This window comes from Haplochromis burtoni, unplaced genomic scaffold, assembly GCF_018398535.1.
Source record: "Haplochromis burtoni strain Fernald_Lab_line unplaced genomic scaffold, NCSU_Asbu1 Contig_213, whole genome shotgun sequence".
In the NCBI taxonomy this organism is placed as follows: domain Eukaryota; kingdom Metazoa; phylum Chordata; class Actinopteri; order Cichliformes; family Cichlidae; genus Haplochromis; species Haplochromis burtoni.
In genome coordinates this window covers 453,855-481,583 of record NW_024582574.1, presented here as the reverse complement: position 1 = coordinate 481,583, position 27,729 = coordinate 453,855, and the positions used below count along the sequence as shown (strand labels likewise).

General features: G+C 40.8%; 2 protein-coding genes across 4 annotated transcripts in view; one reads left to right on the top strand and one right to left on the bottom strand.

Moving 5' to 3' along the window:
- stox2a (storkhead box 2a) overlaps window positions 1–13,158 on the top strand; it is a 23,633-nt gene extending 10,475 nt beyond the window's left edge. The window contains exons 1-4 of one of the 2 annotated variants that reach the window (XM_005936748.2): window positions 7–285; window positions 1,649–1,801; window positions 6,534–9,075; window positions 12,568–13,158. In XM_005936748.2, the coding sequence (XP_005936810.1) occupies window positions 108–285; window positions 1,649–1,801; window positions 6,534–9,075; window positions 12,568–12,769 (3,075 nt within the window). In that variant the 5' untranslated portion in view covers window positions 7–107 and the 3' untranslated portion in view covers window positions 12,770–13,158. Of the gene's footprint in view, window positions 1–6; window positions 286–1,648; window positions 1,802–6,533; window positions 9,076–12,567 lie in introns of those variants that run through there. The other variant, XM_005936747.3, reaches the window with a different exon arrangement.
- Window positions 13,159–15,133: 1,975 nt separating this feature from the next.
- Window positions 15,134–27,729, bottom strand: part of tll1 (tolloid-like 1) — a 59,203-nt gene continuing 46,607 nt past the window's right edge. For both annotated transcript variants that reach the window (XM_042226473.1, XM_014338228.2), the window contains 4 exons: window positions 27,597–27,724; window positions 21,001–21,214; window positions 20,467–20,717; window positions 15,134–18,516 (listed from right to left, as the gene is read on the bottom strand). In XM_042226473.1, coding sequence (XP_042082407.1) covers window positions 18,382–18,516; window positions 20,467–20,717; window positions 21,001–21,214; window positions 27,597–27,724 — 728 coding nt within the window. In that variant the 3' untranslated portion in view covers window positions 15,134–18,381. The remainder of the gene's footprint in view (window positions 18,517–20,466; window positions 20,718–21,000; window positions 21,215–27,596; window positions 27,725–27,729) is intronic.

Here is a 27,729-nt window from a genome sequence, read left to right as displayed (position 1 = left end):
TTCCACCCCCCTCCCTCCAACCTTATCCCGAGAAGCCCAAGGGGGGTGAAGACCACCTGGTTTAAAAAAAGAAAAAAAAAATACGATTTTGAAAAAAGGGGGTCACGATGAAGAAGAACCGCAGCAGCAATCTGCGGCGGGCCTGGCCCAGCTCGGAGCTCGCCGAACGCCCGCTGGAGCACAACCTCTCTCGTAGTGAGAAAGACATCCGTGTGCAGAAGCAGCATCTTCCTCCGCCTCCTCCCCCTCATTTCTCTCCATCCCCGCCAAGTTATCGTGCGCCAGGTGAGTCAGACCCTCCCACTCTCAGAAGCTCCACCCTCTCTACTCACGACTGCTCAGTCAGTAAACTTTGGTCGCTCTGAAGTAGGAGGTGTTAACAGCTCCCTTTTTTCTTTTTTTTTAGTTTTCCAGGGTGTTATCATAGAATCAATGACTTTATTTGCACTTTAGCGAGTCCTGCTTTCTTTCTTAAGGTTTAGGGCTTTTTGTTTTTCATATTCTGAATTAATATTGTAGTGTTTTAGTAGATTTATACGGTGTGTCTGAATAGTCTCAGTACAAGAACAAGATGTGCATTCTGTGGCAGATTTGTATTTTGTGTTAGATAAGATTATGTAAAGGCTTGTAGCTATCCCAGTATCAGAAATGCAATTACCGGGAATTTTTTGATCCTTTCAGTACTTCTGTTACAAACATTAGCTTGTTCCTCTGTTCTCTTTCTGTTTTTTTTTTTTTTTTTGCTTCTTTGGTATAAGACATTATAAAAGCAAACTAGGAGGGGATTTACTTTTGTGCCGATCTTGAGCATACGTGGCTTTTCTTATGTTTACTAGAATACACGTAAAGCCTTGTACAGCCACATACAGCTTAATAGGGACTGTGATACTGAGTAGAGATAACGTCATTGTGTTGCTTAACTGACCATTCAGCTGAGCAGGCTGAGGAGGCAGAGCCCTGCACACATTTCAGCCTAGGCAGAGGAACCATGGGCAGCACCAGATCTGTTTTCAAGTTGCTGAAGATGAGGAAGCACAATGCTTAATGAAAGATTAAATATAGAAGCTCTGATGATGCAGTTTCTGCACCTTGTCATATGATTGTCAATCACCTGATGCAGGTCAGAGGACAGGGTCACTACAGCAGATGCCGCAGCAGTGGATTCAGTGTGTTGCTTTGCAACCTTTCAGCAGAACCAGTGTTTGCTCTTTAAAGGGCTTGAAGCTCGGGCGCCTGGTTGTAAAGATGATTTCACTACTCACTACAGCTGACGGCAAAGCTAGCTTATGGAGAATTTATCTGGGGTAGGTCATCAAAAATAGCTTTTCATTTAAATTTCAGATATGCTGATTGTCCAAGTTCTCGTTTCTGTTCGTAAAACGATGTTAATCAGATAGCTGCGCTGTGGAGATTCAGGTGATCTCATACTCCGGTCGCCGCAGCAGCAGCTGCCTCGCTTTGCTAAGCTACGAGAAACGGGAGGAGCAAGAGGCTGAGGAAGCAGAGAGGAGGGGTGGAGCCGTTACAGGCAGGCGGCATACACACTGCTGCTGTTTGACCATTACATCATAGCTTCACACGCTGCGCCTGCTGTTCATTCATGATCTAACAGTTGTGCTTTTGCCTCCTCCTCCTCCTCCTCCTGCAGGTGACGTGTCTCCGATCAGTATGTCACCTATCAGCCAGTCACAGTTCATCCCGCTGGGAGAGATCTTGTGCTTGGCCATCTCTGCTATGAACTCTGCCCACAAGCCTGTCAACCAGGAGGCACTGGTGGAGCACCTCACTGCCAGCTTCCCAGGTATGCCCTCGCACCTGCGTCTTAACATGGTACTGCACTCAAACATGAAGGAAAAATTGTAGAAAAAATGTTAAAAATCAAAGCCTAAAAATCTAGATTTTTTTATTCATTTATTAGATATGCATGTTGTTTATTTACCATTTATTTGTCATATCTTGGTTTTTTTGTATTTAGATGTTTTACATTTAACTAAATTCTTCAAGCAGAAGAGTCATGCTCTTTATGTTTCACATTTTATGCACGTCAAATGCAGACGCTTTGTTCAAAGAGCAACTTAAACATGCTGATATACAGTTCCTTCTTGTAATATCTCACGAGTGGCTGATATCACTTAATGGCTTCTCATGAAACTCCAGACACTTTGTGTTGATTTGTTTTCTGTATTTGTGGACTGTTTTCCCAGTTTTTAGCTTTACAAATACAATCATATTTAACATTAATAGCTGGACTTCTATCTAGAATCAATATTCTACTATATTTACTACTGACGAATATCACTTGCATGTTTTTACAGTTAATATTTATCTTTATCTCCTGAGACACCAACAGGTTCTAAGCCTGACACAACTCTGTAATTGCCTCCATACAGTATTAAAATAAAATGGATCAGTTTTTGTATAAATATGATAAATTTAACACAAAATCATCCTCCATTTGGATTTATTCAATATAATTAATACACGGTTTGAACAGTATTGGCCAGTCAGTTTGTCCAGTTACGTTTAAATCCTCTGAAAATGGGAAACTGTGTATAAAAATGGCTATAAATCTTGAACAGTTAAAAATTTTAAACTCAAAGCATGCACTTTGATAACATCCTGATTATTTGATTTGGAATCCACTATAGTGGTGTACAGAAGAAACAATAACAACAAATGTATGATTTTCCGAAACATTATGGCCCTAGCAGCAACTTACTTTCATATTTAACATTGTAAAACTCGTGCAAGAGAATTCAATTTTATGAAACTAGAGTGTTTATTGAACAAGTACAAATTCAAAACAAAAAAGAAAAGACATTAAATCAGTAATATCACTTTGCATATGTGAGTTTTAAATTTAGCTATATCCAGCATTTTTATACAGCCGTTTCCTCACAATAGCTCTGCATGTGTTTTGACTGGTAGAGGTCTCAAACTGTGATCATTGTGTAGCCTGTTGTCATTCACAGATATACTTGCATATGTTTCCTTGCTGTAAAGCAGTTAAAATAAATAGTCGCATCATTTCTGTGTTAAAAACTATAACTGATATAATGTCAATACATTATATGAATGTCTATATAAAGGTTATGAGTGAAGTGAACAGCTTTTGATGATAACTGGGTATTTATTCAAGGGTCAGTCCATGTCAGATCATCACATGCCACCCAGCTGAATATGTCAGATATGCCTGAAAATGTCACACAATGCCTATATTTTACAAGGTGATATAAGATGTGAGTGATTATCCCAATCACTTGATGCATGTGGATGTGATATTAACAGAAACTTACTCTTTCTGAAAAAGGTGTTCATATCTGGAGGATATGAGACTAAAGGTTGATGAAAATGAATTTTTCCCATATTTAAGTTGGAACTATTCACCTGTTTTGGACTGTTTTAACCTCCTAAGACCCGAACTCTTTAATGGCATGCATTTTTAATTTCTCTTTGATATTTGGGCTGATTGGGACCTGATGAATGTAAAAATAAAGAATTACCAGATTTTTTTTTTTTTACCTAATTTTTGTTTCTGAGAAAAATGAGAGCTAGATATGAGGATATTCATTTGAAATTTCGATAGAACAGTAGCAGCATAATGTCCTGGTTAGTGGATATCAGGCCCTTGTAGAGCAAAATTGAGTATTTTGGTCTAAATAACCCAAAATGTGATGTCCACATACAGGGAGTGCAGAATTATTAGGCAAATGAGTATTTTGTCCACATCATCCTCTTCATGCATGTTGTCTTACTCCAAGCTGTATAGGCTCGAAAGCCTACTACCAATTAAGCATATTAGGTGATGTGCATCTCTGTAATGAGAAGGGGTGTGGTCTAATGACATCAACACCCTATATCAGGTGTGCATAATTATTAGGCAACGTCCTTTCCTTTGGCAAAATGGGTCAAAAGAAGGACTTGACAGGCTCAGAAAAGTCAAAAATAGTGAGATATCTTGCAGAGGGATGCAGCAGTCTCAAAATTGCAAAGCTTCTGAAGCGTGATCATCGAACAATCAAGCGTTTCATTCAAAATAGTCAACAGGGTCGCAAGAAGCGTGTGGAAAAACCAAGGCGCAAAATAACTGCCCATGAACTGAGAAAAGTCAAGCGTGCAGCTGCCAAGATGCCACTTGCCACCAGTTTGGCCATATTTCAGAGCTGCAACATCACTGGAGTGCCCAAAAGCACAAGGTGTGCAATACTCAGAGACATGGCCAAGGTAAGAAAGGCTGAAAGACGACCACCACTGAACAAGACACACAAGCTGAAACGTCAAGACTGGGCCAAGAAATATCTCAAGACTGGTTTTTCTAAGGTTTTATGGACTGATGAAATGAGAGTGAGTCTTGATGGGCCAGATGGATGGGCCCGTGGCTGGATTGGTAAAGGGCAGAGAGCTCCAGTCCGACTCAGACGCCAGCAAGGTGGAGGTGGAGTACTGGTTTGGGCTGGTATCATCAAAGATGAGCTTGTGGGGCCTTTTCGGGTTGAGGATGGAGTCAAGCTCAACTCCCAGTCCTACTGCCAGTTTCTGGAAGACACCTTCTTCAAGCAGTGGTACAGGAAGAAGTCTGCATCCTTCAAGAAAAACATGATTTTCATGCAGGACAATGCTCCATCACACGCGTCCAAGTACTCCACAGCGTGGCTGGCAAGAAAGGGTATAAAAGAAGAAAAACTAATGACATGGCCTCCTTGTTCACCTGATCTGAACCCCATTGAGAACCTGTGGTCCATCATCAAATGTGAGATTTACAAGGAGGGAAAACAGTACACCTCTCTGAACAGTGTCTGGGAGGCTGTGGTTGCTGCTGCACGCAATGTTGATGGTGAACAGATCAAAACACTGACAGAATCCATGGATGGCAGGCTTTTGAGTGTCCTTGCAAAGAAAGGTGGCTATATTGGTCGCTGATTTGTTTTTGTTTTGTTTTTGAATGTCAGAAATGTATATTTGTGAATGTGGAGATGTTATATTGGTTTCACTGGTAAAAATAAATAATTGAAATGGGTATATATTTGTTTTTTGTTAAGTTGCCTAATAATTATGCACAGTAATAGTCACCTGCACACACAGATATCCCCCTAAAATAGCTAAAACTAAAAACAAACTAAAAACTACTTCCAAAAACATTCAGCTTTGATATTAATGAGTTTTTTGGGTTCATTGAGAACATGGTTGTTGTTCAATAATAAAATTATTCCTCAAAAATACAACTTGCCTAATAATTCTGCACTCCCTGTATGTGGACGCCAGGTCCTAGGAGGTTAAAGAATATAATGTGCCTTGTGTTTAATAAGGTTTAAACAAAATATTGCTCCTTTCCTGCAAAATTGTGGATTCTGCAGGTCTCCAAATATGCTGCCAGAGATTACACATCCAAATTATTAGTGACATCAGACATTGATCATGTTTGTTTGTTTTTTAAATTAGGAATTGAATGGAATAGCCCAAAAAACAAATCTTTTCGGAAACTAAACGTGCATTGAATCCAGACTAGAAATTCTCACAGTTTATCTGGAGTTTGTGTGGAGACACTGGCACACATGGCAACAGTAATTTGCACATTTGTGAAGGCAACATTAAAACCTGAACAACATTTTCAGGTTTTGGGGGCAGCATGTGCTGCTATCCAGATGGCTTCTAATGGAGGGCTTTGCTTATTTCAGCAAGATAATACCAAAGAACATTCTGCACGTATTATAGCAACATGGCTCAGGAGTAATAGAGTCTAAGTGCTAACTTGGCCTGCATGTTGTCTCAGACTTGTCATCCATTGAAACCATGTACTGTATTATGAAAAAAAGCATACTGCAAAACATGCATCAAGTTTCTGAACAGCAAGAATGGGAAATGCAAGCTAAACACCAATTAGCTGTAAAACACTCTTTTTATTTAAAGTCAAAACCCCTTCATTCTCACGGCATGGTCATGTTTAACCTCGAAAACACAAATTTATTTGGGATTATCAGGGAATTAAATAGATTACATTTAAAATTAAAATACTGGATCTGTTTTTGTGGTAAACTTTCACCTGTGGTGAACCATCAACAAACCAGAATCCAAAAAAATCCTGAACTGCATTCACCAAACATAAGAAGCACACTAAAGATGGCATATGAGTAAAAAGTGAGACTACTACTACATTGTCCTTTAACACAGGGTATTTAATAGCCTGGATTTGATTACAGTTGCAGCTGGAAAAAAATCCCTTGGTTAAGACTGTTCAATTGGGTAACTTTTTGCATATAAAGAGGGAAATTCACTTTGAGCAGCGTGTCATGAAAAGGTGAGGCAATGCAACACGTGTTAAATAAAAGTTTAAAAAAATAAGTAAATTCAAGACATTGCTGATATCATCCCCTTTTCCACTTCTTTCTAAGTCTTAGTCTCTAAGTTTTTTACATTCCACTTTCTTTGCCTGCAACAAATGTTACCTACATGCCTGTATTTGAAGTGAACTTCAGGAATTTGAAGCTTTTAAAATAAAGCTGTGACTCAAATAATTTTTCATCTGTTTTCTGCAGGTGTGCCTACACCCAGCTCAGAGGTTTTGCGACATACCCTAAACATGCTGGTGCGAGAGAGGAAGATCTACCCAACTCCAGAGGGCTACTTCATTGTCACTCCCCAGACCTACTTTATCACTCCTTCTCTCATCAGAACAAACAACAAGTGGTATCACCTGGATGATCGACTGCAAGAGCGTCCACAGCAGCAGCAGCAGCAACAACAACAACAACAACAGCCACAGCAACAACCTCAGCATTGTGCTACACCTCAGTCTGGCAATGCCACACCATCCACGCCTGGCTGTCTGAGGGAGAGGCCTCCTCGCAAGAATAACAATGATTCGTACAATTCCTATCGCGAAGACCCGTCCAAACATCACCCCCCTGCACTCCCGAGCAAGTCACCAAAGGAGCACAGGGGAGATTCCTATCAAAGTAAGCCACCCAAGGATCACAGCGGCGGGGATCCTCCGCCGAGTGCGTCAGCCAAGGAGCACCGAGGTGAGCCGCCATCGTACCCCCATCCCCCGGCTCCCACCTCTCCCCCTGCCCAGCAATCGCCGTCTCAAGATCCAGCTGATAAGGGCAAAAGCATCACTTCTTTCCCCTATAAAACTGACACTCTGACCAAAAAGAAAGAAGGTAGTGGTGGGGGCGGCGGAAGCGGCGAGAAGCAATCCAAAAGGTTTGGACTCAGGCTCTTCAGGCTGAGTTTTAAGAAGGACAAAATGAGGCAGCTGGCAACCTTCTCAGCCCAGTTCCCTCCGGAGGAGTGGCCGCTTCGTGACGAGGATGTGCCAACCACACCCATCCCCCGCGAAGTGGAGATGGAGATCATTCGCAGAATCAACCCCGACCTAACGGTGGAGAATGTTGCGAGGCACACGGCTGTGATGAAGAGGTTAGAGGAAGAGCGCACGCAGAAGAACAAAGCGGGGTCTTCAGCCCAGCACAGCGCACGCAGCAGGAGGGGCAGAGGCCACCGGAGGGCTCCACATGGTAAGTCCCGCTCTCATAGCAAACCGCGGACCTCCAGGGGAGACCCATCTGAGGGTTCAAACTGGGATCTTGTGTTCATGGAAAGGGATTACCGCTTCTTTAGCCACTCGTTAGTTCGCTCACCCCGAGAGGCTATGTACACCTTGGAGCGCAGGCGAAGTGGCGGCGCGACATACCTGGTCCACAGCAACCCCAACATCACTGAGTCATACTGCCCTGTTACCCCTGAGTGGGATGTGTCTGGGGAGCTAGCTAAGAGACGGACAGAGATGCCCTTCCCCGAGCCTTCACGTGGAACATGCCAGTCCAGAGTGCAAAGGAGTCACAGTCACAATCAGGACAGGAAGTCTCGTCACGAGAGGTCAGATCAGGCGAAAGAACGATCTCGGTCCATGGACAACTCTCTAAAAGGCCCGTCACTGGGTGCACCAGAAGACTTTGAACCAAGTCTGGAGGAGCGTAGTCATTACTACACTGATGATGGCACCCTGCGGGCCACGCAGAAGTCCTCCCATTACTCAAGGATCATGTTCTCTGCTGCTAAGTTCCACTCTGATTTCAATGTGCCTGATTTGGGGAAAGGGAGTTTGGATGAGTCAAGGATCCGGAGTACAATGGAGAGGAACAAAAGCAGAGACAGCCTGCCAACGTACAATGAGCTAATGGGACTTTCTTCTAAGCCCTCAACAGATGAGTACTTCCAGTGCAATACGTCAAATGAAACAATCTTAACTGCCCCTTCGCCTCAGGCAAAATCAGAATATGACACATTAACCTCATCAGGGGGACTCCGAAAGGGCTCTCCGGCTGACCGCCAAACGCCTCACCTCACCTCTCCTCACACGATGGAGTACAAAGAGGACTTGTCGGCAGCAAAAGGACAGAACGGCTCAACGCGACTGACGCCAAGCCAGACGCCGGAGCCGGCGCAAAATGCCCGTTTGACACCACACCAACACAATGTCGATCCCGGAGGGGGAGGAGGTGGTATGGTGATCAAGAGGAAAGAAATCTTCAGCAAGGACACTTTGTTCAAACCTCCACACAATGCCTTGTCCAGCGGCTACGTGGACAGCAGCTACACCAAGTCTGGCACATTGCGGAAAGCCTCACATGCCAAATCAACAGAGGCCCTAGACAATCCTGAGCCCCAGCAGCCTTCCAATTCAGCGACTTCCTCAGCGTCACCTGCAGTTTTACAGGGCTGCTTAGAGCCAACAGTCCCCTCCGCCTCCTTTGACTATTATAATGTATCCGACGACGAGGAAGAGCCAGAGGAGGACTCGCACAAAGAGTTGGCTTCGGCAGAGGACAACAAAGACCACGGGGAAGGGGGTGGTAATGGTGGAGGCAGTGGTGGTGGTGGGGAGGGAACCATGCAGTGGCTCCTGGAACGGGAGAAGGACCACGATCTGCAGCGAAAACTGGAGACCAATCTGACTTTACTCAGCCCCAAGGAGACAGAGAATAGCAGCAGCCAGAAGTCAGCCCACTCTGCCCGTTTGGACAGCATGGACAGCAGCAGTGTCACGGTGGACAGTGGATTCAACTCCCCCAGGTATGTGCTAAAGTAAACTGCGTATGACATAAAAGTGCAACTTAGAGTGCGGTTAGGATGCTGAGGTAGAGCACACGAGGGCCTGAATATTTCCTCTAAAACAGATGTCGTGGTTATGTGTAGTTTGTTGAAATGAATAAAGCTTCTTGCACCCAGACCTTAGTGAAAGATGTCATGGGTCAATATGAAGGCTCCAAGACCAAAGAATACTTAATTATAATTGATATTTTATCCCGTCGTCAACCTTCCTGGTTATGAATGTATTCACTGTAGCTGGCTAACAATCAACTCATCTGAGACTACTCATATCAGTGTCGTGTTACACTGTTTGCTTATCACTAGGCTGAAAAAATATGAGCTTTCAGCTTTGGCAATAGTGCTGTAAAGGTTCTGTATGTATGTCAAAGTCCATCCATTGAAAATGCTGGTTTGTGCTCATCCACCGATGTGCTTATTTAGCTGCTGACTGCTTTGTTTAAAGCAACAATGAGGTTTGTGCATGTGTAAATAGGGTGTGAACATCCTCACAGTTATTCTTTTCAATAAATAGATGAAAGTGTGCAAAATGGCACGCATTAACATCAGATTCTTGATGGTGAGCAATAAACCAGTCTCTGCCTATCAAACTTCTATTTTTTTGGTCTTACAGGATCTGCACAGTTTTCAGTTTAAACACACACGTACTCAGTGGATGACACTGAGTTGTAAGAGGGTTGTGTCATCATACACAGTATGAGCTTAGATGGGCGTAACTACTGTGATGTCACTGTCGGCATCTGGCATGGTTGGAAAAGACAAAAACAAATGTGAAGAGGATGAGCGGGTCTGACTGTGAAACTGCACACTCATTGATTTATGCCTTGTGATTGACAATTTATTAGCTAATGACTGTGTGGTTTCATACCATGGGAAATCTTACCACAGATGATCAGGATTTATAGCAGGAAATATACCTTATTTTTTCTTTTTTTTAATTCAGTATAACCCAAAATGAGTGATCAAGCCCATACAATCAGACTTCTACAGCACCAGTCTTTTTGACACCACAGCCCTCTGCTGGCCTTCAGACAGAATGCAGGGTTAAGGCACCTCTGCTTTGGCTTTATTGCTCAAACCTGGAAGCTACAGCTATGTTTGCAGTGGTCATTACTTTTTGGAGAAGGTAATCTAAAAAGGACTGTACAATATACTATATGGACAAAAGCACTGAGCCGCCTACATAGTGCATTTTGCGAAGCTCCTGGTGTACAGTATTTGTGCTGATGTTAATGCCAGAGGAGGTTTGGAGCTCTGTAGCTATTCAGTCAACTGAGTATTGGCAACATTTAAGCGCTACTGATTTGGTTCTTTATAGCGAAGTTGCTTTAGTTCCTAAACGCTTCCACTTTCCAATATTGCCACTTACATCTGATTGCGGAATGTCTGGGAGGGCGGAAACTCCACAAACTGACTTGATGCAGCATAGCATCCCATTACAGTACCACGCTCAAACTCACTGAGAAACATTTCTGAAAGAACAAGCCTTTCTTCCAGAAATGTTTGTAAAGTCAGACTGCATGGCTAGGTGCTTGATTTTATGCACATGTAGCAATGGGACTAAAAACACTTGAATTCAAAGATTAAACAGCGTATCCCAATACTTTTGTCCATCATGTAACCAGAGATGGGCGTTGCTGTAATCTGATTACTTTTTTCAAGTAACAATTAAAGTAAGAGATTAATATTGCAAAAAAAGTCATTTGATTACTGCTGCTTTCCCATAGCCATGCTGCGTTACTGCGTTACTAAACCGTGATTTTGTTTGTGAGAGTGTCGCGTGTCAATGGTGTAAGCGCCATTGACACGTGTGGCAGCAACAGACGTGTGCAGATCAACATTGGATAACATGGAGGGCGGGAGAGAGTACGACCATGCAGCATTTAAAGCTTGGAAGTACTTACATTACTTTTGAGTTTGATTCCATAAAAAGTGACAAAAACATTAGCGTCCGCTGTAAACTGCATGGAAACAAAACGTCTTTCTACAGCGAAAACTTAACCTTCAAATCTGAGCAAGTACCTAGCACGCTGCCACAGGAATGTGAAATTCACAGAGAAACCCCCGGATCCTTCCACTGACATGACCGCTGTGGCAACGGGCAAACCTCCGCCTGCACCACTCGTGCTTAACAGGTGAAAATAGACTTAAGAGTGACAGGACTTCAGTGCTGCTGAATCTTTGATTTTATTTATTTTCTGCTGTGTTTTACTTGAATCTATTTGAAAGAGTGAGTGCAAACATAAAAAAATATTTTATGTTATATGCTGGAATATACAGAAAATAGGTTTAAATGTTAAACAAATTTCTTCCAGTCAGAGAATGTTGCTTATAATTTCATTTTTGCTTGGTGCAATGTGCATAAAGTTAAAAGATTATAAATAATAAAACAAGTTTTAAAAATAGACTTTTTCATTTGATTTAATTTTCTGGGCTGGAAGGTCTATTGCTTTATTACCTATTCAGGTTGTGTATCATGTTTTTAAAAAGTAACTAATTAGTTTTTAAAATAAGTAATCAGTAAAATAACTGGATTACTTTTTTGGAGAAATCGTCAGTAATTAGTAACAATTACTATTTTCAAGTAACTTGATCAACACTGGTTTTAACTGTAACAAACTTAACTTTGAAAAATACCCAAAAGTAAACAGCGGTACATAAACGAATCATACAAAGCTATTCCAACTCCATATTTTACTGGTTGCAAGCATCTGTTTTACAAGCCATTTCTGTTTCTTTGAGTCAAATATGAAGCCAGATTAATGTGTGAGAATCATGTGTGAACCAGTTCTGGATAAACTGACAGACAGTACAGGGGTGTATATCTTCCAGAAGCTTCTAGAAGGCATGCATGCTCTCATTTAATATTATCAAAAGCTCCAAAAAATGTTGGATGCTACACTTGGTAAAATAGAACATCTGCCATTAAACCTGCCTTACTATTATAAATCTTTGCTTTTCAAACTCACTGGCACTTACAGTACTACTTTGCATCTTGTAAATGTCTCTAGTTGGTAAAAGAGAATGATGGTAGATGTTTTCACACACTGATGATCATGTGTAAAATGGAATCGCCACTGTAATACATATTTGAATTTTGCTGTGTATTTAGCGTTGATACAAAAACGAATATTTATTTCTAAACTAATAAATATCCTGTATTTTGGAACTTAACATTGGGCTTAAAGATACAAGAAAGTAATTAGCATAATCGACATGTGGCAGATCTAATTGTTAACACTTGACTTACATTACCTTTTTGTTTAATAGCGTGATAATTTTGTCAGTAACCTATCATCTTTTTTCCCCTCAGCATTCGAAGTCTGCTTTAAAATGGTATCAAAAGTATTTCAGTGGGTTTCCAATATGTTTTTTTTTTTTTTTAAACAAACTCAATTTATGTAACTCAATTTTCGTAACAAAAAAACTGCATGTCATGTTGTCTTTGTCGTGCAGGACACGTGAAAGCCTTGCATCCAACACATCCAGCATAGTGGAAAGCAATAGACGGCAAAATCCAGCGCTGAGCCCCGGCCACATTGGCACCAGTAGTATCGGACTGCCATTCAGCTTTCGCACCATCCCAGAGCCCCCCACCACACAGCCTGAGAAACTCCAGAAGTCATCGAACTGCCTGGCCTCCATCACCAGCGTCTGACAGGCAGCACAGACTGAGACCATAACGGTGGTGGAGGAGAGAGGAAAGTGGGGTGCTTCACCAGTTTTTTCCACTCACGCTTTCCTCAACCAACACACACACATAAACACTCACACGCGTACATCTTCAGACTCCTGAGAATCCATTTACTGGGACTGTTATAAAAACAGGCATGGCTTCAATAGACTGTTCCCACAGCTTCAAGAACTTAACTGCAAAAAACAGAAGAAAAACTACAGAATATCCAGACAACTGTAGGTGAAGGAACCTACCTGAAGTACTTTGATTTTGGTGACATGGACTCTAGTTTGGCTTATATCAAGATTCTTGACTATTGGTATTGGAAAGTAGTAGACTATAGGATTCAAGTTACATTTGGAAATATCAAGGAAAAAAAACAACTTTTTATATTGCTTAACAATACATGTCCAATTAAATGTTCTCCTTCCTGAAATAGTTCTTCAGGACGATTTAATGTATCAGCACAATGTCAAGATAATAAAAGTTGATCCTGAGAACAACAAATGAAAGATATTAACACATAAATCAGCTCAGATTTGTGTACCGCAATGCAAATTATGTATGTATACTCGATACTTTTGATATCCTAATTATTATAATGGTGGTATTAAAGATGCTATGTGACCAAAAATGATGTTTGGGTAAAATTAGCTGCACCTCACCGCCCACACAAGCATTGCAGACGATCAAACGGCTCTTGCAGCGCAGCGTGGTTTTGTGTCTGATATTTGGAGTTTTTCTTCATATCACATGTGATGTTCAGGAAAAAGCAGATGTTTAAATTTCATTTTTGCCTCAGGACCTGAGTGTTGGCCTAAAAGCTGAAGTCATAGGTAACGGCACACTTTCAACGCTCATGCTGAAGTTGTTTTGGAGCGCTCAGTAGTCTAATCATAATATTCCCGAGCAGATGGAGTGTGTTACCTGTGTTTTATCTGCTTAATGAAAGGTAAAAATGTGGTGCATTTTGGGAAAAATTGAGCAGATTTGCAATAGCTGAATCAGTTGTGGATTTTTGTGAAAATTTTTGTTGGTACTTTTATTCTTTTTTTTTAAAATTTCAGTAAGTAGGCCGTTCCTGTGGCTTACACGTTAGCCTGCCAAGCAAAAGATCCATGGCGTGATTCCGCAAGCACATCGTTTTGGGGTTGCATCTGGTGTAAATATCAAACGTGCTGTGGTGACGCCCTGCAAATAAGAGAGTAGCTGACAGTCACTTAGTACATAAAAGTTCCTGTTAAAAGTCTCAAACTGACCAGAGGTGATTAATCAGTTAACTAAAAATCAACCTTTCTGATGAAAGTTTTGGTTGATCTTTGACCAAAAAATTCTAAAAACTTATTTCTGCTCTCAGTATGTTTTTTCGAGAGGGCTTCTCATAGTCCATTATTAGTCTCACAAAACGACTCACTGTGGGCTTTGAGTGGACTTTGAGGACTTTTGATGATCAGATGGTAAAAAATAGAATATTAATTAGATCAATCAATAATGAAATTCATTATTAGGTTTATCCCTACACACGGTGCACTAAGGCAGAGTACATAAACTGTATGAGAACAGCTACAGTAACTCAGCTGTTGTTGATGTTTGTTTAGAGAGAAAAAAGGCACAGGGATTTCTCACTTTTTTTTTTTTTTGACCACAAAATCAGTCATTTATAACTCTATAACACAAAAGGTGTTGCAAAGCTGAAATTGTTCGCCCAGCACTACTGCCTTAAAGGGCATAAAGTCTTCCAACTAAGTGGGAGGAGCTGTATTCTCTATGGTATTCATTTAAAAAGCCTTTCCTTCAATTCAAAACAAAAATGTTTCAGATCTCTATCAGGCTTCAAAGCCTTTTAATAAACAGATCTATCTTTTAAATAATAAATTGTACAATATTTTTGGACCAGTGTACAAGAGAACGTGATGTTTGCTCGTTTTTTCACCCTAAAACGTTGAGAGATGGTTACATCAGTCTGGCTGCAGTTCTCTGGGTGAACTGTAGGTGGAGACAAACACAGGTCTAACACACTGCTGCAGCAATATTGGGAAACAAGCATGAAGGGACGCTTTAAGGTGACTCTGTCCGGACGTTTATGGTTTCATTTCCTCATTTTAATGACTAAAAAGTGTAAAAAGTGTTGTACAGCATGTACATGAAAGTTTTCCCCATGATGAAAGTTTAAATTAACAGCCTTGTATGCCTTTAAAAGATTATTCAAGAGTTTTAAATATTTCTAATCAGTGTTGTGTTCATCTGGGAGAATACCAGAAAAACAGATTTCTAATAAAAAAGATTTCTTTTATTTTTGGGGGCTCTGACCTTTAAAAAACGCATTAAGGGCGCACTCTAGTGGTTGTCTCCTGGTAAAGCGGCGGCATCAAACTGTTGGGAGTTTGTTGCGCCGAATGAGAGACAAGTGAAGCTCATTAAACTGATCTTATAAAGGTAAGATGAGTTAAGATCTTCTCATGCTGGAAAGCTGTGGTTTTTTGATGTTTACAGGAGTCCAACAAAGAAAAAACTCATTCGCAAGAGAGAGTGGACTGCTGTTCGCTGTGGCTGTGTGTTTTTATGCGGAGTGTGCGCCACTTGAATACTTATAGATTTTTTTTTTACGAGTTTATTTAAAAGTATAAAATTATTTAGTAGCGCCAAAGTCCAAAATCTAATTGGACGACTGTTACTTAGCTCGGTGATGACGTTCCTGTGTGATCAGCAGCTGTCCAATCACGTCTCCCGCTCTGGCACGTTGTGTAAGCATCGTTAAATCTACAAATAGCAGTGTTTGAATTAAGAGTTGAAGCCAGAGAATAAAGAATGAAAGACTATAAGATAACACAAATCAGGAATTCACCTCGAAATGCCAAAAGGTAGAAAGTAGGCATTCGAGCTGCACGTGCATACTGCATCCAAAGGTCAAAAAACAAGGTGTCGGGGTCAAAAGTAATAATGAAAAAAACCCAGCATGTATGAGAAACCCTTATGTTTCCATAGCAACTTGTCAAACCAAGCCAAATCTTTATCAATTTAATAATTGATAATTTGTGCAATTTCCTGTTAGAGGACAATGAGGAATTCATATTTTCAGCATGACAAATAGAACTGAAGATCCACGATGTTGTTTTTTCTCATAAACAGTTACTGAACAATGAAACTTAAATTTAATCCAGTAACAAAGATAGAGTTCATCTGTACTGCCAGTGTGGGTTTGCGCCCAGAGTCCAAAGAGATGCTTGTTAGGTAAAATGGTGGTTGTAAATTCTGAGTGTGATTGTTTTTCTGTCTGTGTGTTAGCTCTGTGATGCACTGCCCTATACGCAGTGCATCACAGAGCACTGCGTAAACAGGTTTCTGCCCTTCTGAAAGATGAAAGTCACAGAGCTTTATGTTTTACTTGGTTCCCAAAAGCATTCTCTGAAGTTTCTCTGAAAACTTTTTAAAAATGATCACTAAAAGTGATCGTGTTGATAAAACACGATGCTGTAACATCATTAAAACATTTTTGGTGGCAGGTTATTTAAATGAATGCAGGCTGACCCCTGCTGACAGCACAGAAAGAACCCAGCTGCCCAACAGTCTCAGACCCAGTCAACAAGTCAAGTCTTAAATTGAGGTTTTATAAAATACAATATGTGTCACTGGATAAGTGATGAGGTCACAAAAACTGACTGGGTTGTCTGGTGACTATAAATTTGATCACCAAATTCAGTGAAAATCCATACGGAAGCTTGTTTCTGACACTGAATCTTGATGTATTTTCTTAAAGAAGTCCAAATTATGGGTTATTATCTCAAAAATGGATTTAGGGTCAGGTTTGGTCTCAGACTTACTCATCTGAAACTCTCAGAAAATGTTCTGCCATCCCCGAAAAAGTGGGAAAGTAATGCTGTGAGAAGGTTTCAGATATCGGATATCATGCTGTCACATGATAACCACTTCTAGGTAAATGCTAGGATTTTATGAACAGATTAATATTTCCTTTAAAAACAAAAGACAAAGAGAACACGAGTGTGGCTTCAGCCTGTGTGTATTTTAATGACCGATGCAGAGGACGTCATGTCAGACCCAGAGGTGGAACGATAAAGCAAAAACTACAGTTAACAGTGGGATCAGGGTCACCTGGAGCTTGGCACATACAGCAATGAGAGATTCAACTTAAAAACACACAACTTAAAAGACACACACGCACATTTGCTCTAGAATCACCTACGACACACTAAGAGAAACAACGCAGCCCATTTGCAACACATATCCTTCGAATTGTCCTTTTTTCCCCCTAAATGCACAAAAAACACGCGTATGTGTGCATGTAACCACAAAAGTGACACAAACCCACATGCACTGCAGATATCGTCTTACACCCGGACTTCACGTTTCATGTCTTTTTGTTGTTGCTAGTTTTTTTTTTTTTTACAATTAAACCAATCTCACCAAACAAATCAAAACATGGCGCCGACACGAGACGTAAGAGCGACGTCCGATAGCATACATTTGGTTCTAAGGCAATATTGTAGTTCCATAGGACTAGTGCTGTTGATTGCAGAGTGCTGTTTGCACGCTGTCTCCATTTGAAAGCCTTCATTCAGTCTTTCAGTGTATTCTTTATTTTTAGCACCATGGGAATCTCTCCTTCAGTCACTGACTTTCAAGAGACAGCTGTGTAAAATATTCCCTTCTGCTATCCACTGGGGAAGAAGAAGAAAAAAAGAAAATCACATGTTCACTGTGGAGGAAGGGCAACTGGACACACCCACAACTTACAGTGAGGCTTAACATTAACATCACACATCGTTTTGGAAGTCTTTATTTGCAATTAATATTCTTTATTTTCTTTTTATTCCACAATCTGCATAAGCTGTAAGCAAGAAAAACAACAAAAAGGACAAAGGGCAGACTCGAGCCTCTTTGTTCTCCCCCCCCACACACACACACACACACACACGCACACACAGTAAACACAATGAGTTTTACAATACAAAGACATGGAATAAAATAATCTGCAGCCGTTCTGAGCTGGGCTGAAGAGACCAGTTCCCAGGCCTCAAAGGCAATAAAAATGTTTGTCAGCAGTTTGTCGTGGGTTACTGTGGATGGTAAGCAGCCGTCTGATCACAGTACGTCGCACGGTTCCAGACTCTGGACTCCCTCCTCGGATGCATTTTTAAGGTCTTTAGTTTCTTTGGCATCCACGGTTTATATCTCCGAATATGAAACTAGTGTTTGTGCTTTTTATTTGCATTTGTTCAGCTCCGGGTATCTCAGTGAATCTATATGGATCTCCTGCAACCCTGTCGTCCTGTACTGATCACATAGCTTTGATGTGCGGTAACAAAACCATCTCCTTCGTGAAAACGGCTCGCGCGGTCAACAGCGCAATCCCCCAAGTGTTTGCTGATAAGTCTCGATGTTTTTCCTCGTCTCATCTCGGAGTGCAGTGACCTGTGTGGAGCCACAGAGGGAGACAGATATCCACAGAAGAGTCATCTTCTTCTCATAGCTGGCCAAGAGGGGACGAGCTGTACTTTTCTCATTGCCGTGGTGAAGGTCAGGGTAACAGTGGCTGGGGCTGCACAGAGGTCAGAGGTTACGGGCTACAACTGTAGTCATTTCCTGGTGTGAAGGTTCTCCTGGAACTTGGTGCTCGTGTAGAGGATGTGGAAGCCCTTCTTGCTTATTGTGTCGTCGCTATGGAAACGGATCAGCATAGCATCTCCAGGTGAGTAAATCCCCTCTCTAGGCTGAGGAAGGGACAACAGACACACAGTGAAGAGATTGCTTTTATATATTTCAGGATACAGAACTATGCAAAAGTTTTGATCCACGTCTTGACTAATTTCCATATATTTTGCTTCCAAGCAGCCAGACTTTCTTCTGCTTTTCTAAAGTGCTTTTAAGCAACACTTCTCCAGCAGTGTTCCCTCTAAGATGCGCGCGTGCGCAGTTGCGCACTGCTGGCACGGTCTCTGCGCAGAAAAAATCTGCGTTGCGCAAAAAAAAAAAAATCTAACCTGAATTGAAATGAATGTAAATAAGTTAACAATTCTGTTTTGCAGTGTTAGTCAGTGAGTGACTGGCTGCTCCCGTATGGGATTAGAACGATGCCACCTTATCCCATAGTCCAGCCAATGATGCGATTCACATTCGTATATACGCAGCTAATCAACGTCGACAGGCTATGACAGCGTCCTTATGTGCCGACACCGGTGTTTTAGCTAGCAAAGCGGCGTGGCTGATGTGGAGTGAAGCCACGTTAATGACAACGTGTACAACCATTGGAGATGTGAGCAGGACAGACGGAACAATTGAGGGAAAAAGTGTGGACTTTATACCAGTTTTTAAATTGTGTTGATCGGCCACGAAAACCAGAGTTATGATTAAAAAAAATATCTGCAATGTTTGGTTTTCTTCCTGAATGCTATCGTTGTTTATATTTACTGCGGGAAGAAACGGTAAAAACGGCGTTTTATAAGGAAAATATTGGCTGCTTTTTCACAAATTTTCAGTCCTTGTACCTGAACATTTTCATGATGATGTTGTTTTTGTTTGTTAAGCCACTAACATTGACCTATGAATCATCCAAGCATTAAAAAAATACCTTCTCAATGGATGAAATATACACAAAACAGATAACTTAGCGAAGAAAAAGTCTTAAATCGTAAATTTAGGCAATTTGTTATGAGCAACCTGTTTGTTGAATTTATAAAATATGTCACAGATAAGACAGTTTGACATATATAAAAGTATTTTTGCACCAACAAGGGCTGTTTGCTGAAAACGTGGCATATCTTGGCATTATGTACAGAAAGTCATGCCCTTAAGATCTAGCTGGTATTCACTGAAGCTTCATCAAAAATGGTGTGGGTCTTTCTTAAACAAGGGAAACAGAAGTAAAAGGCTGAGGTATGTCAAACATCCAAAGAACTGGACTGAGAATCAGTGAATCCAAATTAAAATTTTTGGTTCAAATTGTTGTTAATACGTATGGAGGTGATTAAAATAGAGGTACCACACAGTGATTGTCTGCTATCATGGTTTGTGGTACATGTCAGCCAGTGGTGTTGGGGATGGTGTCAAAATTGATGAAATTATGAATGCAGTAATGTATCATCACACTTGGATCCACCATGCAATATCATCTGGACATTGTCTGATTGGTAGACAGCTTCATTTTTAGCATGACAATGATCTTAAACACACTGCCAATGCAGTAAAAGCATATCTGGATAGAAAACCAAACAATGTAACACTATCATGGACTGGCTTCCCCACCATTACTGAAACAGCGTGGGATCATCCAAAGAGGAGCTTTGACTGTCCTTCAAGAAGCCTGGAGAATTATTCCTGAAGACTCCTTAAAGAAATGACAAGAAATCTGCCTAAGAGAGTTCAGGCTATGTTGAAGAATAAAAGTGGACTTTCAAGCTCATTAAAACTGCCTTATATACTGCCTTTCCTATGTATGTTTGCACATTTCAATAAATCGTGAACGCTGCAAAAGTTAACATTGCAAAGTAATACAATGCAAATTTATAAAACTAGTTAAAGCTTCACTGACTCAAAGTGCCAAAGCAAACTCATGTCTAACCTGAAGTGTTTCATTGTCGACCACTAAAACATGTGGCGAGTCCTCCACAAGTCTTTCAAGTTTACAGAACTCAGAGACGTCCCTGAAAATAACGGTAACTCACCCCTGAACCGCAGAAGCGTCCCAGTCGGTGTGAGTTGGCATCATACCCATTATAGAGCTCGATGTAGTCATAACCACAGTCGGCCTCCTCCTCCACCTCAAATGTAATGAAGCTGAGCTCGATGCCGTAGCCCTGTTCTGCCGTCAGCAGCCACTCGCAGTCAGTGTGACCCGGATAATTGTTGTCTCCGAACTGGGAGTGGGAGTAAAGGTTCTTCTGATGAGCTTCTGCTTTCAGCCGACCTCCACACTCTAAAGAGGCACAAAGAAAGGAAAAAGTATGAAAAAATGGTTTTTGGGGCACTTTTTGTTCTTCCCAGCAGTGAAGAACTAAAGTCAGATTTCGTGACGGGTTATTTCAGCATGCACGTGCTGTTAAAGACCACTAGAGGGGGACATTGCTCCTAACTTCAATTAATTACGCTGATGACTTTGAGTGATGCTCTCGACAGATATGGTCTTGCACAGTGTTCCAAGAACAGACTTAAAAAATCGACTTTATTTACTACATAAGGATATTTATATGACCACAGACCTGTTGAGTGTGAAGCTTGGAAACCCTTCCTTTGCACTGAGGCGTCAGAAATGAAGCGTAGGTACATCTTGTTGCCAGTGGACACCAGCGACTCCGGGATCTTACTGCCACACAGACGACCCAAGATGGTGGCTGTGTCACTGTCCCCGTCAAACGCCTCCAGATGGTCATAGGCACATTCCTGATGCTGCTCGATCTCAAACTCATTAAAGGTCTGAAAAGAAGGAAGCGGGGAGAATGGCAGAGACGGAGAATGAATGAATGAGTGGGTGTTAAGACAAGAACCTTATAGGAGCTACTAGAGATACTCAAAAGGATACTTCCAATATTCACAAAAGTGCTAAGAGTGACCTTTATACAAGTTGGCGTCGAAACATTTCTCTATTGATGAAATCACGAACTTACACACATATCTGCATGATTGGCTAGTAGGTGACAAGCAATTCAAGTTTGTAATTCTAAAAAACATGTAAGTTGTCACTCTGAGAATTCAATCTTGGGGTTTTACAGTTCTGAGTGATGGTAGCATGGCTATGGTGTCATATGCTAGATCACGGATGTCCAACTCGTTTTACATCATGGGCTGTTTTGATCTCATGTGGGCCAGACCAGTGCAAATCCTCTTTTGCCTGATATGTAGAAGTTTTTCTATGATAAAGACAAGCTATTAAGATATCTTTATTTATCTTCCTTCAACCCTACCTAACTTGGCATTTGTGTATGGACAGCAAAGGAAGAATTTCATTGCACAGAGAAATGCTATTTCTTCTGTACACATGACAATAAACACTTTGAATCTTGAAAGAAATGCTGCTGTGATAAAAGAAAGAAATCTGTCAGCACATCTCTTAAACTGTAAGAAATTAATGTGTAAACTTTTAGATAAAGTTCTGGTCGTTGCCCAGACTGTTTGGTAAATTTAAAACAGAAAATTTTTGTTAATGCACAGCTTATGTCCTATTTTTTTCACCGTGGATCTACTTTTCTGTCATTTAATTTTTTATCTACTACTTAATTACTTTGGTAGTGTATGAATGGGGCATTTGGGAGGTCTTTATCAATACAAAAAGCTGTTAAAGTAAAAAGTCCAAAATGTATGTGCTTCTTCATGTTTTCCAAAGCTGCTCAGTGCATTTGATTGGAGTCTGTGTTGGGCTGATTCTGCCCCTGGGCCTTATGTTTGTCACCCTGTTTGGTCAAGAAAACTACATCTAAAGCTGAGTTCCTGATTTAACTCTTGGCACTACATCTTTGCTGAATTTCATTTTGCTGCTTTCGCTCTCTCTCTTTTCCCTTTGTTTTCAATCTGTTTCTGCTATCCAGTGAAGGCAACACGCTCCGATAAATCTCTAAATATGCAAGAACCCTTTCGTAAAGACGCTGCACTACTAATCTAATCTCTCTTTTCCTGAATTTGTATCATCCTGGCAACAGGCAGGCATTCTGAGGTCCCTCACCGGTCTCTCTGAGCGACATTAGTTGGAGAACGGCACGAATAAAATCCCTTAAGTTGTTCAAGTCACTTTTCCATCTCACTTCTTCATCCAGGTGCTGTTGAAGGAAAGGGCTTAACTTTATCTGCTTGCTTGGCTCCGTAAAGCAGATTAAATTTGTCCATGTGAGGCACGAAGAGCAGAACTCGGAGATCAACAAGCTTGTAGGTACAAAAAATATTTCTGTAGTGTTTACAAAGTCTCAAAACGTGAGGGCTTTATTATTTTAAAGAATTATTTATAGAACTCAGGAATGTAGACAACATGTGTGAGCTGAAGGAAAAAATAAACACAAAGAAGAGCAGACTGAAGGAAGAGAATGGATTATTTCCAAATGTATTGTGTGTTTTTATGAAGAAATATCTTCACGGTGTTTTTATGAAGAAATATCTTCACGGTAAGTCTTTCATTAAGCATCAAATCATTTTTTAAACAAAGAGAGGTAAACATGAGTTAATGTAGCTGCAATGGAAATGCATTATTGCACTGTTATTGGGTTCTAATTAAGCATGAGATACCCAAATTCCGTCCCCAATGAGCTAACTGACTGCCTGTCAGGGGCATGCTTAAAGCTTCCCAAACATCCCTGGTCAATAGTACTGTCAGTCTAAGAAATCCCAAAGCAAAGTGAAGTTATTAGAAAGTAATTAAAATTAGCTGAGGCCACAATACAAAAGAAAATACACACTGTCTCCTCAACCCCATATTTATTTCTGATTTCATTTTCTTTCTCCCATTTGTGGCAGATTAAAAATAATTCCTGTCATTGTCCAGGCTGCATGATATATTACACTGGGTTGTTTTTTTTTAATGAAAGATGCAAGATGCTGCATATCACGTTTAGGCTGTTAATCTATCAGTCAGATACGATCTCGTTTTAGAAAACAAATGTTATTTTCTTTCTGAGCGTCAGAGAAGAAACCCCCGGCCCATGCAATGCCTCCACGCGGACCAGCATGTACACAGTGTCACGATTTATAATCCAACCATGTCACCGTGAGCTGAGTCATAACACCTTGCAGGCCTCGCTCCCACACAGTCACACACTTGATTGGGTCTGTCACGTCACCATAACCATCACAACACTCTGATTTTTTTTTTCTTCTTTTTTTCCATAAACCAACTGACTTGAAGCAGAAAGGAGGGTGAAGGTGGGCTGATGCGTGGATTTCATTACACAGATGGGAAGTGTTTGATTCTGAGGTCGTGATGGTTTCCAGATGTTTCTAACCATTTCTAACCAAGCGAGACACTGGTTTGATGGTCTGACTTGAGCCGTGTACTACATCCAAGCAAGTTGTGTGTGTGTGTGTGTGTGTGTGTGTGCCAGACAGAGTGAGGAATAATTAAATGATCCTAATGCCATGTTCAGATTTCTGGCATTTTATATGTCCTTCTTTGATGTCATTACTGTGGAGAAAGAGAGCACCCCTATTTATTATATGCACACATTTGTACTCATGTCTTTGTGCATACTCACTGAAATGCATATATCTTTATTGAAAAGAGAGTTTACTAACATACAACTACAAAAAAACTCCTCAAAATCTAGCATAAGGGGAATACATCGTTTGATTTCGCCCTTACCCTACTTCTAAGCTGACTGTAACACTAAATCAAATGAATTTTAATACCTGACCTAATTCCCCCCCCCCCCTAAAAAAACAAAAACAAAAGTGCCCTCACTCCACAAGTCTAAAATTTAAAACTGGTCCTCACAGATATATGTAAAGCTAAAGTGCACAAAACAACAAGTAATATTAAAAACATAAAGACAAAGGAGTGTGTATTTAGTATCGTTTGAATCACACAAAGTTACAAAGTTACATTCAAAACGGGAGCAAAACCTCGTAACTGTGCTATCGCAGATGATGATGTAATGTGTTTTGGTTACATAAGCGGTCATTAGAGATTATCAAAAACTAAATGACGATGGATGACAGTTTTGATAACAAGCCCATATTGTGGCTGCAGAGTGGAAGTAAGGTGAAGAGCCAAACGTTTAATGCATCCTTTCAACAGTGTGTGTGTGTGTGTGTTGGATAGAGAGAGACACATGCATGGGAACATGACTTTAGGAGGATTATCTAAAGCATCCTGTGTAAATGTGAGCATGTGAGTGATTTCATTCTTCTGTATTTGTTTTTATTATTATTTTTCTTTGAAACCAACCTCTGGAGCTGAAACATGAAGCCAACACAAGGTTTGTTTGAAAAGTTAGTCAATCCACACAGACCTTCCGATAAAAAGCCCAACATCTACATTACATCTGAAATAAACAGTTTTATCCCCTATTTAAATTGCATTAAGACTTCAAATTATCCATGATTAAAAGAGTGGCTGTTTTGGTGAGGGCGGCTGACATAGATGGCTGTACTGTAGCTGGCAGAGGTCTGCTAGTCACAGAACTGGACTATTGCTGTAGCAGGTTCCTGTGTCTGTTTTGTGCACCCATGCAGTGGATGAGCCTTGCTAGACAAGCTTGCTAGCATTAGCTGATAACACAGTTACTCTACCCTATTGTTTAAATATGCTCACGGCAGTGTTTTTATATGAGAATATCGGTGACGCAGTAGCTCATCTGGCTCATAATCAATCACAATTCACAGCTTGTTGCCTTGAAAATAACAAATGTGACCTTGACCTTGAGCACAGACTGCATGAAGACCTGTTAGGACAGAGGTAATAAACTCATTTGCATTACATTTTACATTGTTGGTGTCGTGCTTTGATCTCTGGTGGGCCGGCCAGTGAAACTCCCCTTTCTGTCAGTGCAATGAAATTTTAATACACATTTAATCTCTTATATCTCTTATATCTTAAGATCTTAAGATATAAGATAAAGAAGTGCAATTTCAACAATGCATCCATTCTCTTCCTCTCATCCTTATCAGGAGCATTGGAGGGGCCTGGAGACGGGATACACCCTGGACAGGTCTTCAGTCTGATGCAGGGCTAACACAGAGACAGACAACCATTCACATCTATGGGCTAATTTAGAATCACCAATTAACCTAACCCCAATAACCACATGTCTTTGGACATGGAAGGAAGCCAGACTACCCGCAGAGAACCCATGCAAACATGGGGAGAACATGCAAGCTTCTTGTAAAACAAGAAAGACTCTCCAGATGGGAGAGTCAAACTGAGGAACTTCTTGCTGCAAAGCAACAGTGCTAACCACACCACCATGTTGCCTCACAATGTCAACAATTTATCTCTGTTTTTTTTCTGCATAAGAACACAACGTCGGATTAAACTGTGAAAAATAAAGGTGTAAAATTATAGAGAAATTCCTGCAGCTCATAGTATGTATAAAACAAAGTTTTTGTTATTTTACAGAAAATGTCTCTTTTGTAGACTCACAGTAGTTCTAGAGTAGATGGTGAAAAAAGAAGAACTTTTCTGTAATCTAAGTGTTTAATTTGGTGTAGTATGAATGGCCTTCGAGGATGACTTTATCAGTAGTAAAAAGTCCAACATGTATGCCAGCATTCACATTTTCAGTCATTCAGTTGGCCAGATTGGAGTCTAGTGTCAGTCCGATGCTGGCCACTGAACCTTATCTTTGACACCCCTGTGTTAGGTGGTTATTTTGTATAAATATGATTAAATTCTGACCAGTACTGATTCAGAACACAACTCCACAAACCAATTAGAGGCCAGGTTCCTCCCCCTGTTATTTAGTCCCTTGTGAGAACAAATGTGAGCTCTGCACTTATGACGTTCATACCTTTAGAAAGTAAAAGTAGTAGTCTAACAGTCAACTAACAGAAAGTTACTTGAAGGCTGCAATAATTAACAGATTAAAGCCATTCTTTAATCTTAAATGCCACTGAAACTCAAACTAATTTTGGCTTCATAATTGAGAAGTCTTACTAATACTCGTAACGAGTGACAATACATATTATAGTTTATCTTTGGTGGACTGTGCTATTTTCTGAACTTTCTGAAATGTATAAACTAAATTATTAATATATTTAAGAGAAAAGTTACAAGTAATCATCTTTTTGCAACATTTCTTGGACAAACAGTGGAAGCAGTCATGATGTAAAGTAAGGTTATGTCTTGTTCACAGCATCATCTCAACATGTTTTAGTTGACCTGTCTTGTGCTTTATTACGTTCTTAAATAAAATGTTTGGTCAAGATGAACATTTTTAGAAGCTGAAGACAAACATCAGCTGTCATTTTATCCTCTGAAGTGAACCCCCCCCCCAAAGATTGTATGTCATCACTGGTTTTCTGTTTTGTTGTTCTGACATGTCTCCATCTCTATCCATCCATTCTCTTCCACTTATCCAATTCAGGGGGGCGGAAAAGGCGGGGGTACACCCTGGATAGGTCGCAGGTCTGTTGCGTGGCTAATGCAGAGAGACAGACAACCAATCACACCTATGGGCAATTAAGAATCATCAGTTGACCCCACAAACTGCATGTCTGTGGAAACGGAAACTCCACACAGAAAGACCATTATCATTGCCCCTGTCATCACCTCCATCAAGCAACAGTTCAGAGTTAGATATTCTCCCTTTAAATGACTTCCTAAACTGCCAAGGACCAAATAACCATTCAGATTTGTCTTGGAGCTAAAACTATGCTTAGCTTGCAATTCTCACATCATCTTCTCTAGAGAGGCAACACTGAAATGTCTGAGTTTCTGCAGCAGAAACAAACACTTCACTAAATGGTACTGGAGCTCAATTTTAATGGTGTCTTATAAACACATACATGTGCACCAAATTAGAAAATACGCAAAAGACTTTGTATGTGTGTGTGTGTAGGCAGCACACATGCATACACAGGCATAGAAAGGCACACTGACACAGATGGCCACTGCCCAAGGCCTTTCTGTAATGCATGAGCACTCACTCACAGTTAGCCCAAATATACAAACATGCACTTTCTCCCTCATTCACATTTGGGTTTCATAAGTGGAACACGAAAGGAGAAGCCAAGCCAAGGCTTTACCATACAAGATGACCCCACAGACAGAACGGTGCGTCGTTACAGTGGGGTGGCATTCCTGTGATTTCCAGGAAAAACACACAGAGAAAGAAAAGCCTGACAATGTTGAACCCGCTTTTACGTGATGCACACTTACAATTTTGACTCTGTGTCCCGGTGTGGCTGTGATGTCCCAGGTGCACTCTTTCCGGCTGGGGTACTTGTCTGGCCAGTTTGGGCTGCTCAGGGTCCCACTGGGACTGTGGATCTTATGCTCACACTCGGCTGGA